Below are 13155 nucleotides of genomic sequence, written 5' to 3' on the forward strand. Positions count from 1 at the left end.
CGGCCCCCGGCCCCCGCCCCGACAGAGAAGCGGATCGGAATTGTAAATTACTAGCCTAGAAGTACTTATGTATAGGTATTATAGTATAATTGATAAATATATAAGAAAAAGATATTTTTAATTACGATTGAATAATGTTTCGTTTCGCTGCCACAAGCATAGATATGTTGGAGGTCCATTGTGAGGAAGTTTTTATTTCTCCGGCAACACTTTCATGTGTACGGTCACTGCACTGACAAAGCTCTCGACAATAACCTCGTCGATGGACTTCTGATGTTATTCAACATTTATACGACATTTTAAACGATGGACGCGATAACGAGAGTCACGGCCAAGATGTCCGCACGATTCGCGTCCTCGAAACATTGCCGCGACTTATATTCGCCGGTGGCAGAGATGAGGCGAGACATGTATGGATGTATGGAGAATGTAGTGAGGAGGCGAGTGGTGCGCGGTGTACTTGGCGCTTGTTATAAATGCGTGGGCTCGTCGCGAGCGGCCATATTATTTATTGAATGCATGCATTTATAGAGAACGAACGACCAAACAAGATGGCTGCTAACTTAAGAATGTACTTAAGGGATATTATTTTTTGTTCTCTTTGTACCAAAACTCCAGTGAAACTTTATTGGTTTGACGTTTTAGCCTAATCTACGCTCGGTCGTAGTTTATTTTTTATTTTTATATACTTTTTATTTTTTATTCGGTAGCTATTTGTTAAAGATGTTTCGATGAAGTACTTATGTAACTGTGATGTGACGTCACACAACATTTACTACATGAACATTACCGTTGTGTTTCTGTGCAGTAAATGTTGTCGCAATCAAGTTAATTTGACAAAATATTTTTATGTTCTACGTAATTTTATATTCGATCATGAACTTATATTTATTAATTAATATTTTCCATGACAAGATCACATCATGAAATATTTACTGACTTACATATATAAAGAATATCATGAAATGTATGGAAATAATGATATTGCCTGTATTTTCCGAAATGTGAGGTAAATTTTAAAAATAATCGGGTGCTTTTTGGCCTAAACATATCTCACTATTTGGGAGACATGCGGTGATACAATTTTTCCCAAAATTTTAATTTTGTCAAAAAATCAAAAAGACAGTTTTGATTATTTTCTTTCCAATTGAAAATGTGCGCTTTCTATTGCTCTGTATTGAATGAATCATTGTATTTGATTGATTTATAAGATTATCTGTGAACAAGGAAGCGCGAGCAAGTTGACTTTGTAAATATAATTTTGATAAAGCTCAATACTGGAATGCACATTTGATCAGATATTCATTTTGTAATGTTTGTGTTTATGAGATGACAGTTGTTTGTGTCGGCGACAAGACAAGACAAGACATATAGAAACAATTACAATATGTACTAGATAAGTAATCGCTTAGATTATGAGTAAAGTACAATATTGCTAGTTGTTTCCTGATGTAGTTGTGTTCGCGGAGCTTTGTATTATATTGTGTAAGTTCTCCGCCGTCTCTGTCTACGGACACGAAGGGGATGATAAAGATCAACCCCCAACCTTTGTACTTTTCGTTATAAATTTTTAAAAAATTTCTTATTGAAAAAAGTTCAAAATATTTTTTTAGTATTCGTATGTTAGTACGTAGGCCACTTAATCACTTGCGACTCTTTAGTTTAGCTTAGTTGACTTTCTCTTCCATATAGAATTTAATTTAAGTTTTTTTTTATAATTATAATGATTTGTTGTCTGTACGCGTGTCGTAAACGTACGAGACGACTTTATGTCGGTACATATGAACCCATAATTTATTTGCAATATTGAAGCTCAGATTTTGAAGAAACCGAAGGTATTTTTTTCTGTTCCGTTGCATCGATCCTGGAGATTGTGTACAAAACGAGGCTTATTCGCAATGTATTTTGTTAATTTTGTTTTATTTTTTTCTGTTTCGGCCGCGGCGCCGCCACACTAGCGCCATCACTACAAATGCATAGTTTAAAATGATTATAATTAAACAAGAAAGCTCTAATTATAAAAATGAATAATATTAATTAAATATAAATGTGCCATTCATTTTGCTATTTATGTGTTTTATTTCTACGTCACTGAGATGCACAAGTGTCATGTGATGCCGCGACTCCGTGTGTTGTTCCAGATTATGTTCTACATGCCCAATTTAAGCGAGATCCATACAGCTGTTCTGGATATATCTTTTAACAAACATTTATCTATCCATCAATTCAAACATTCGCACTTATAATATTAGTAAGATAAGCACATGGTAATCGACTGAGGTAGGTAATGGTAGGTAAACAAAAAAATATGGTTTAAAACAACTTTATTCCTTTAATAAAATGGATAACAAACTGTAATCCTTACGAAAATGTTGAGCTTTTACACTTTTATAATGTTTGTACAATTGTTTATTGACTGAAATATCCAATTCTATGTGTTTAGTGAACTTTAATGAAATATAAAGAGAGTACATAAGTAATATAACAACATAGGTAGACATCGGTTACCGCCTGTCCGTCTTGCCGACACCGCGCTTGCCCGCGAACAGATGTTTGGGCATCTTGGTGCCGATGAAGCGATCCGCTTCTCCCTTCAGACCCATCCTCTTCGTCTTCTTCGCGATCGCAACGTGCGCCATCTTCTTTGCTCTCTTTTGCATCTGTACAATACACCAATAAAACATACTGAGTAATTTTATTGTTATACTGACAATCAGTCATCAAATTGTTTACGTAAACAGTAGTCTAGAGCAGATTTTTCATATAAAACCACTAGATCCCCCTCAGTGGCCTATAAACGAGACTAAGCAAGACTTCAGATAATATAAAATGTGTTACATATAAGGAGATACATACAGCGACATCCTTGACACCCTGCGTGTCTCTGGGCGGGCGGGAGACAGTGCGGTCAGTGCGGTCAGTGCGCGCGCGCTTCGCCGCGGGGGCGGACAGAGAGCGCGACCGCGACCGCGACCGCGACTGTGTGCGTGTGAAGTGCGCCTCCTTCGTCTCCGACATGTCCACACCTGCACACAATTATAATACATTTATCAAACAAATCAATTATTTAAATACAAGTGGCTCAAACATGAAGCTGTGTACAAAGTAGATGTAGATGTACTGACCCAGTTTCTCCATCTCGTCCCTGAGCTTGTTGGTGGAGCGGTCTCGTGCTCGCGCGCGACTGGTGCGCGGCATCACAGGCTTCGTCGACTGCTTCGTCAGCCGAGACTCGTCCTTCAGGATCGCCTTCTTGTTGCTGTTGTTATATAACATGTTTAAAATCACATGAGTAGTTTTATTACAAAAAATTAAGTCATTTTTTATAAATGATATCTAATTGTGGGTTCTAAATCGAAATATTCGTATAAAAAGATTGATTGAGCAATAGAATCCAACAATTATGATTTATAACAGACCGTATCTGTGTGGCGAGCTGCCGGATCTCGCGCATGGTCTCGTCCAGCTCAATCTTGGGCACGGCGTACATGCCGCCCGCCTCCCGCACCTCCTCCTCCTTCTCCAGCTCGGCCAGTTTCTGCAACACGACACACACAAACATTTATATAACAAAACACGTTTCGACCGAATATCAACATTTTAAATTAAAAGTTGCAATTTAAGCACGGATTAGTTATGAGTAAAGCTAGAAAAAAACGAGCTAAATATTTTGCTTGTTATTTGACCAAAGTAAATAAGTTATTACTGTTAGACGTGTTTTAAAAAGAAATGTGGAAGTATATAGAGTTGTAAGTATTTACTGACGTCGAATATATCTGGGTCGATGTAGTCAGCGATGTTGTGACCCTCCCAGAACTCGGGGATGGGGTCGTGTCGCTCCTCCTCCGGGATCTCGGAATAGTTCTTCTGCAGATCGAGCACGTAGTCGTCTCCTTGCTCGAGTTCGATCTCTCTCTCGAGCTTGCGCTTCCTGTTCTCCTTGTTGGCGCGCTGCTGCAGACGCGCGGCGGCGGCGGCAGGGATCACAGCCGGGCGCGCCTTGCCGTCCCGTGCTGCCGGCACCGCCACGTGCAGACGGTTCAGGATACCGTCCACCTAACATACAACATATAGCTTACCTTTATACTATATGCCCGAACACAACAAAACATTCTTCAACGAAAATTACATTTATGGCGACATCATCAAAAACATGATCCATGTATCAGTTAAGTTTAAAGCAAATGAACTAATGCATTCGGTGCTTACAACTAAACTTGAAAGTAAAAATTCTTTATATAAGCAAAAAATATGTATCAGATGTGTGTACAGTAGCTTACCTTCTTGGTCCTCATCTTCTCAGTGACGCGATGTGAGAGCAGACGCTCGCAGGCTTCAATCTTCACCTCCTGCACTCCCTCCTCCGTGACAGTGGACATGCGCATCACCGGCACTGTGCGCAACTCTGAGTTTGAATCCACGCTGCAACACACAAACAAACAATATCATAATACTAATATTATAAATGCGCAAGTTTTCTTTAATTCCGCGCCGACAGACTCGCGGGCTACAGCTAGTTACTAATAAAACTAAACTAAAAAATATTCTCTAATTTTGGGAAAAACATGAAATCAATTCATCTCCAGGTCAGAAGCCACAAGCTAAATATTATCTTCCCACCAATTGGTAAAATGTCCTGGACAGAAGTATCCAAGACAGACTTTATATAAATATGCAATGTGTGTAACTCACTTGACCAGATTGCCCTTAGCGCACACCTCCTCCAGCTGCTGGATGAGCTGCCTCTTGCCCTCCGGCAGCTCCTCCGGCTTCACCACGTCCATCTTGTTCATCACCACAATCAGCGGCTTGTTGCTGAACAACGGCTTTATACTCTCAAATAGTGATATCTGAAAACATACATTATTTTAGTTAGCACTGACTCAAGTAACTTTCCCTTTGGTTATGTTAAATCTCCATTGATGTTTCGTGTTAACGGTGGGTCACTGAGACCTCAATCTCCGTTAAATATATAACTGTTTTGTGGGATGATGAGGGATGACAATATATATTAGGCTCAGAGACCCACGGTTAGACCCACTATTTTGATTTGATGAAACATTTAACGATAAACTGTTACATCCAGCATTTGATTTGTCAAGTCGTAGAAAAGAGAATTATTCCTCATATGTCAAAACACATATATGTATGTGTACCTGTTCCTCAATGCTGTGTCCGCACTGCTCGGAGGGGTCAATGAAGTAGAGCACAGCTGCACGCAAATGCGCGAGTGCAGTCACCGCCTGCATCTCAATCACATTGCGCTCCTCCAGCGGGTGGTCGAGGATTCCAGGAGTATCTATCACCTGTAATATTTGGTATATATCATATATACTGTTTGAAATAAACATCAAAAATATATTTATTTTAAGCGAGTGAACGAGATAGCTGTCCGCTTGCTCCGGTGTGAATGAGACGATTGTATGGAGGTGAACGTGCTTCTATGATAAAATTATCAAAGTCCCTTGGATTCTTGCTTAGGTTTCACTTTATGTAGAACTTTTTCATAACTTTTAAATTAAATAAATAGTTTCATAATGTAATAAGTAACCTTTACTTATAATTTAAATACTTTGTGAATGTTAAAAATATGTAATTTAGTTACTAACCTGCCACCTAAGGTATTTGTAGTCAGTGTGTCCTACGTACAAGCTCTTTGTTGTAAATGCGTACGGTTGTACTTCTACATCTGCTCTTGTGATCTGAAAGTTATACATACATACATATTATTTGTTCCTGCATAATGAATGCTATAATGACAATCATTTGGACATTTTTACCAGTTACGAAATTTTCAAATAAAAATCAAAGACTTGTACAGCCCCAGACAAAAGATAGTGTCATATATTGTAATTCTTATTTCAACAGATCCAAAGAAAAGTGTTAAATCTCTTAAGAAACGTAACCGTTTTTGTAGGTTCGATTCAGTTGTGGTCGTTTTCTAGTAGTACCCCAGGTACACAGGAAAATTTACTTAACTGAACATTATAATTTTTATAAAAAAACATACCTTGTTGATAAAACTGGATTTGCCAACATTGGGGAAGCCACAAATGATGATTGTTCTTGTATACGGGTCTATAGAAGGTAACCTCGCCAAGTGTTGTCGGACCTAGACAAATTACAACATCGGTAAAGTTATTTTTCCCTTATTTAAGGATAACTTAATCTAAAGTCACATAAGTAAATTACAAAATAAAGCAATTATCTGAAAATTTCTATTTTAAATTACCTGTATACCTCAAAATCTGACCTTGTAACTTACAATAACTTAGCCTTTTATGTTTTTTAAAATATAAAAAAAATGTACCTGTTCCAAATATGTAAGATTGGCGCCTTGTCTTTTCATAATGGTGGCCATCCGACCCAGGGCTGCTCTTTTGAGCTGTTTACAACGGTATAGAGAGTCTCCATATTTGAGCAGCCTGACGTAATCTTTTGCAACACTGTAATATAATAAATATAATAATGTACACTTTATATAACAAATGTTATCAGAGAAATTCTTGCACCCACTTTGATAAAAAAAAGTATATGCAGTTGAATCTGAATATGAAAAAGTTCAAAGTTGCATGATATTTTTCTAGCTTATAGAGGTTTGTCTCTAACAAGAGATTGTTGATTATAGAGGTTGTCCATTAGGACTGAGCAATGTCTCACGTTTATCCAGTTTGAAATTGTTGTCTATACACTTGAATTGGATGTTTGATCAAAAGAAATTAAAATTGGTCTTACTTATCAATAAGATGCCGTGCGGTGTTGAGCTGACCCAAACCAAGTTTGTAGTGATCTTTGTCATAGAGTACATTCATCAGGTCAGCATAAAATGGGTGAACATCATCAAGTTTTGGGAATTCCTGCAAGGTGGAAAAATCTAATTATACAGTTTATTCCGAATACTTCGGAATTATAATAAGGAATTAAAGACACATGATATATTTCATTTGATTGTGCAATAAAGAATTATGATCTTTTACATAGATATAAATTTAAGATAACAAAGATCAAAAATTATTAAAACAAATGTCTAATAGGTACTTTATCTTAAAAATGTTATACAGATATTGATATCAATAAAAGAAGATATTATTATTTGCTATAAGAGAAACTTACCTGAATAATCCTCGACAAACGATCATGAAAATTTTGTTGTGTAAATTTTACTTTTCTTATATAAAATGCACGTATACGTGTTATTTTATAATGTTTATGCACAACTGTTGGCGTTTTACGTTGTGTTTTTGATAGTATTATATCAATAAAGTCCTAAAAAAATAAAAAAGATTTAAGGTTATATTCCAAAGGTTTACACGGTTGTTTTTCTTTCAGATTTCATTACACTCACCTTGGCTGTAGGAACTACAGCAATCTTCTTAAAGTTGTATAAACTCATTTTGATCTATTTTATTCCTATTTTTGTTTATAATAAAGACTTGCAGAGTCCACACGTAAACACGTGTAGATCTGCAAATTAAAAAGGACGTAAGGAGTACGTCAATGTCAAAACACGACATAAACCAATAAAATACGGAATATAAAATCAGAAAGTTTTCAATAAAACTTGAAAAGAAAGAGTTTGGAACGAAGCTTTTTAATTCATTTATTAATTAATAAATATTATACAGTTATCAAAAACTACAAGCCCAAGGCCAAAATGACCTGAAAGAATAAAGTTGTTTTAAAATTCTCTACTTTTTCGTATTTGGTTTACTCTTTGTTAACCGGTAAGTTTGCAGCACATCACACATGTCAGTGTTTGACAGATTTCGTTTAACATTTACCTATTCCTATTTCAGTTTCTTTTTGCACATCTTGAAATCTAATTCACTTGGACGCAGAAGAGTTTATAGATTTAATAGTTATCTGCATTATGCACTGTTTAAAATAAGTTATTAAAACATTCACCTGTTCTATCCGGGTAAAATTGATTTCTGTAAGTAAAAATATTGCATCATTCCGCTTTTGTTTTTCTTAGTTGTCCGGCTTAGATTAAATTGGAATAATACGGCTTTTGGACAACTATTACGGCGTTTTATATTAATCCTCTGCCTTTGCTTGATCTATCTTGTATTAAAGACGTTAATTCCGTTAGAATTTCGTCCACGAATCGATGAACCTTAATACCTATTAAGTTTAGAATAAAGTGTAAAACGATTAATTTATATACGTCTTAACTACGACATAACAAAAAACACAGATAAAAGAGTATCAATTTCAAGTACTAATTTACATGCCAGAGTGATTAATGTTGCTTAATTTGTAAAGATACTCTGATTAACTTATACAGTGAGTGATGTGTTACGTTGCAGGAAAAATATATCAAGCAATATGTATTCGAGACTCAACAAATTTGGAATTGCGCAGAATCGCCTTCTTCTGGCCAATAGAAAGTACAGTGGCAGTATACTGAAGAAAAAAGAATCATTGTGTTTGCAGCCTGGAAAAGTTAGTCATGGCTTCATTTGCTCTGAAGTTGAACATATTAAGGAATATAATATGACAGCATACTTTCTCACACATGAAAAGACTAAGACTGAATACCTACATTTGGAAAGAGATGATTCTAATAATGTGTTTTCTGTAGGCTTTCGCACCACACCACTTGACTCTATGGGCACCCCGCACATATTAGAGCACACCGTTCTCTGTGGTTCAGAGAAATATCCAGTAAGGGATCCATTTTTTAAAATGCTTAACAGATCTCTAGCAACATTTATGAATGCCCTGACTGGCCCAGATTATACTTTCTATCCTTTTTCCTCACAAAATGAAATTGATTATAGAAATCTCCAAAAAGTTTATCTTGATGCAGTTTTTAAGCCTAATTTGGCTAGACTTGACTTTTTACAAGAAGGTTGGAGATTGGAGCACACAGATTTACAAAACAAATCTTCCAATTTAATATTCAAGGGGGTAGTTTACAATGAAATGAAGGGTGCCTTCTCAGAAACGAGCTCTTTGTTTGGTCAGAAATTTATTAACCAAATATTACCACATGGCACTTATAGTTTTGTGTCTGGAGGTGATCCCTTATGTATTCCGGAGTTAACTCATAGTCATTTGAAAAAATTTCATGCTACTCATTATCATCCTAGTAATTCAAGAATTTATTCTTATGGCAACTTCCCATTAGAAGCCAACCTTAAATTTCTAAATGAATCATATTTAAGTCAGTATGAGTACTTAGATCCTAAAAATACCATTGTATCACCACAAGAGAGATGGAAAGAAGAAAAGAGGTCATCAATTTCTTGTAGAGTGGATCAATATGGTGGTCCTGTAGAAAAACAAAATCAGATAGCAATTGGTTATGTTTTGTCAGATGTTACAAACATTTATGAGACATTCATGTTAACTGCACTTTCTGAACTGATGATAATTGGTCCTAATTCAGCTTTTTATAAGAGTCTGATTGAGAAAAACATATCTGGTGGTTATAACTCTTTAACCGGCTATGACAATCAAATCAGAGATACGCTCTTTGCTGTGGGTCTTAGAGACGTGGAAGAAAAGAACTTTGCCACAATTGAAAAGATAGCATATGAAACCATACATAGAATATTCACAAAAGGTTTTGAACAGGATCACATTGAAAGTGTTTTACATGGATTTGAGTTAGCTATTAAACATCAATCACCTAAATTTGGCCTTAACTTACTCTTCAACATAATGCCTTTATGGATTCATAATGGATCAGTTTTGAATGCTTTAAAAGTAAATAAATTGCTTGAAAAACTTAAAGTGAACCTCAAAGACCAACATTACGTTAAAGCTGTCATAGAAAAGTACTTCATATGTAACACACATAAATTAATTATGACTATGCAACCTGATCCCAAATTTGATGATATATTTAATTCTGCAGAACAAGCATTATTAAAGAAAAAAGTGGATGAATTATCTGATGAAGACAGAAAACAAGTTTATGAAGATGGATTGGAGCTTTCAGAAGCTCAAAAAAAACAACAAAACCTGGATGTGTTGCCATGTTTAAAATTAGAAGACATAACTCTTACCAAAACGGCCCCTCCCCTGAAGCATACAGTATCTGGATCTATTCCTCTACAGCTCTGTGAGGCAAATACAAATGAAGTCATATATTTTAAAGGAGTTCTAGGGACAGAGAGTTTAAATGAAGAACAACAGCGGTTGTTGCCATTCTTTACTTACATTGTTGACAAGTTTGATACAGTATCTTACAATTTTCGAGACTTTGACAAATATGTCAGCAAAAGTACATCTGGACTGAGTTTCATAACTCATGTGACGGAGCACATAGATCAGCATGGCCAGTATGAACAAGGTTTGCTGATTGGGAGCCACTGTCTCGATGAAAACATACCTAAAATGCTTAATATTTGGTCTGAAGTGTTCAATAGGCCAAATTTTGAGAATGAGGAGAGAATGAAAATGCTTTTAAACAACTATTGTTCATCTTTAACAAGTGGCATTATAGACAATGGTCACACGTACGCTATGCAATCTGCTCGCTCATTAATATCATCTGTTGATGAATGCAAAGAGGGTTTGTTAGGAATACAACATGTAATAAACATGCAAGGAATACAAAAACAATACACAATCAATGATATACAAACAATTGTTGATGCAATATCAAAACAAACCTTAAGTGGATATAATCTCAGAGGAGCTTTCCATTTCACTAATACAAATGCAGATATATTGGAATGTGTCGATGAGTTCTGTAAAAGTCTGACCCATGCCGAGGAAAACAAAGATATTAACCGCATTAACTGGGTTGATTCAAAACAGATGCCTAAACAAAACCGTGGTATTCATGTTTCTATGAATATACCAGTCAATTACTGTGCAAAAGCTGTTCAAGCCGTGCCCTATACTGACCCAGATTATCCGAAACTCCGTGTCTTATCCAGGTTCTTGACATCTAAATACCTTCACCCCATTGTGAGAGAACAAAATGGAGCTTACGGTGGAGGCGCAGCTTTAACTTTGGATGGTGTTTTTAATTTCTATTCGTACAGAGACCCTAATTCCCGTAAAACATTAGATGTGTTTGATGAGACTACAACATGGATGAAAAGTAACACTAGTCTTTTAGATGACCAAAACCTTTTTGAAGCTAAACTTTCAATATTGCAGCAAATGGATCAACCTGTAGCTGAGTACATGAAGGGTATTGACTTGTTTCTCTATGGATTATCATTTGATATTTGGCAAACCCAACGAGAGAGGGTTTTGGCTGTCACAAAAGAAGATCTGATAGAAGTGTGCCATAAATATTTAGCTCCTGAAAAATGGGCAGGAAAATGTGTTATTGGTGAAGGTGCATCACAAGATATACAGAAGGATGGTGAATTTTGGAAGAAGATAAGTGGACCTCAGCAGTAAACTTATATTTCTGGAAGCATATGGAAGATAGTACTTAGAATTGTATATTGTTTATTCAATAGTTATTAGTCGAGGAAAGTCAACATAAAGACTAGTTTTATGATTTTTTATGTTAAAATAGTCATTTGATGAATACATAGGATGTTTAAAATTATTGAAAAAAATGTCTCATGCTTTAGTTAGAATTGCATACATATTTTAAATATAAATGTGAATTCCAGTTTACTTTGAGAATTTGCTTTCGTTTTGGCATTTTATAGAGTTACTATGCTTGTTGAATTATAATAAATAGTATATATTTTGGTGTATTTTGTTGATATCATTAATATTTGTTCAATAAAAAATGTTAAGACTGTTTAAAAATAAAGTTAAATGTAATAATTATCGTGTTATTATTTATTAATATGCTTCAGTAGGTTATAATTTTAGCTATACTAAATTCAAATTCAAGTTTACCTACCAGAAATTGCTTTACTTTTGTAATAATTTACTAATCTAACCTAACCATAGCTCCTAAGCTATTGTCAGCATATGGTTCTCGACAATAGTGAAATAGCGGGACTCGAACCCATGACCACATCATAAAATATTTACACCCTAACTATTAGAGCTATTGGCACCTCATTCATTGTTTTGAAAGTCATACAGTGATCAATATTTTATGAAATCCATTAATCCTTACAAATGTAGAAATGAAACATGATGTTATTGAAGGGGGTGCAGGGCGCCTATCAATGAATTTTACTACTAATTACTATTTAGGCGCCAAACTGATTGTCGCACCCGTCGCCCAATATGGTTAAAACGGCCCTGGATCCGTTGAAACACCAGACTTTTTATAAATAATTATTTACATATTTAAATTACAGATTCGCAACAAATGTCTCTGCCGGAACAATTTAATAGTTACGAAAGCTATTTCGATGCCTGCACTCAATTCTTTGAAGAATATCAAAACTTGTATAATTTTGCGAATACTGACGTTCTTGTTAAAGGCATTATAGACGATATACGGATTGATAATTTTAAAGACGTTGATGTTTTTGAACACGATTTTGAGCTTCGAAGTGAAGGAGAAAATATTAAATTATTTAATGATTTTTTTAATAAATTGGATAAGCTTAAGGTTAAATACGATAACGTAGAAATCGATACGGAATATAAGATTAATGCACCTCTGGGACCGAAGAAGAAACATGAAATTATTTGCTTAGCGAAGGAAATAGGTACACTTTGCAATAATATTGGATGCGATACAGTCGTCGATTTTGGATCAGGATTGGTAATAGCTTTTTTATTTTATCTTAGATTTGTTTTTAAAAGCACAAACATTGAATTATTTTGAATAGTATAATAGGTGCAATAGCTTACTAGCTTTTACGCATAAGTTTTAATTGCTTAGGATTTCAACTTTTTAATTGAGTTTTATAAAGGTGATAATTTTTTTTAGGGATACCTGGATCAAGTCATTTTCGACACGACTCATTACAACGTATTGGGCTTGGAATGTAATGAAAGGCATTATGTTGGTGCGAAGAAACGGCAAAATAAATACCATATTGATTCTACTAGTTGCGTGAAGTTTATCAGACACAGAATTACCGAGCATTCTCATGTTAATCTGTCGGAGTTTTTAAACGATAAATTTCAAAATTGCAACAGTTTTTGTATTACTGGCCTCCACGCATGTGCAGATTTAACGGTTGATGCAATGAATATATTTTTAAAAATGGAGAATGCCCGAGCTATGATCTTAATGCCGTGCTGCTACCATAAAATGCGAAT

The 13155-nt window shown here is 35.3% G+C and overlaps 2 protein-coding genes across 2 annotated transcripts; one reads left to right on the forward strand and one right to left on the reverse strand.

Annotated features, from left to right (window-relative positions):
* Nucleotides 1-2307: 2307 nt before the first annotated feature.
* Nucleotides 2308-7491, reverse strand: Non1 (nucleolar GTP-binding protein 1). The gene is made up of 14 exons (XM_013321689.1): nt 7346-7491; nt 7114-7266; nt 6736-6857; nt 6311-6446; nt 6011-6112; nt 5610-5702; nt 5157-5306; nt 4693-4850; nt 4281-4422; nt 3766-4056; nt 3420-3538; nt 3126-3259; nt 2857-3026; nt 2308-2660 (listed from the first exon to the last, which is right to left on the reverse strand). Exons 1-14 carry the CDS (start codon nt 7391-7393, stop codon nt 2505-2507), a joined length of 1974 nt encoding a protein of 657 aa, XP_013177143.1. The 5' UTR covers nt 7394-7491; the 3' UTR covers nt 2308-2504.
* Nucleotides 7492-7743: 252 nt separating this feature from the next.
* On the forward strand, nt 7744-11676 carry LOC106124253 (presequence protease, mitochondrial). The gene is made up of 2 exons (XM_013320729.1): nt 7744-7933; nt 8310-11676. The coding sequence occupies exon 2, from the start codon at nt 8329-8331 to the stop codon at nt 11368-11370; it is 3042 nt and encodes a 1013-aa protein (XP_013176183.1). The 5' UTR covers nt 7744-7933; nt 8310-8328; the 3' UTR covers nt 11371-11676.
* Nucleotides 11677-13155: the final 1479 nt, after the last annotated feature.

Source organism: Papilio xuthus, unplaced genomic scaffold, assembly GCF_000836235.2.
Source record: "Papilio xuthus unplaced genomic scaffold, Pxut_1.1 DF825946.1, whole genome shotgun sequence".
Taxonomy (NCBI): Eukaryota; Metazoa; Arthropoda; class Insecta; order Lepidoptera; family Papilionidae; genus Papilio; species Papilio xuthus.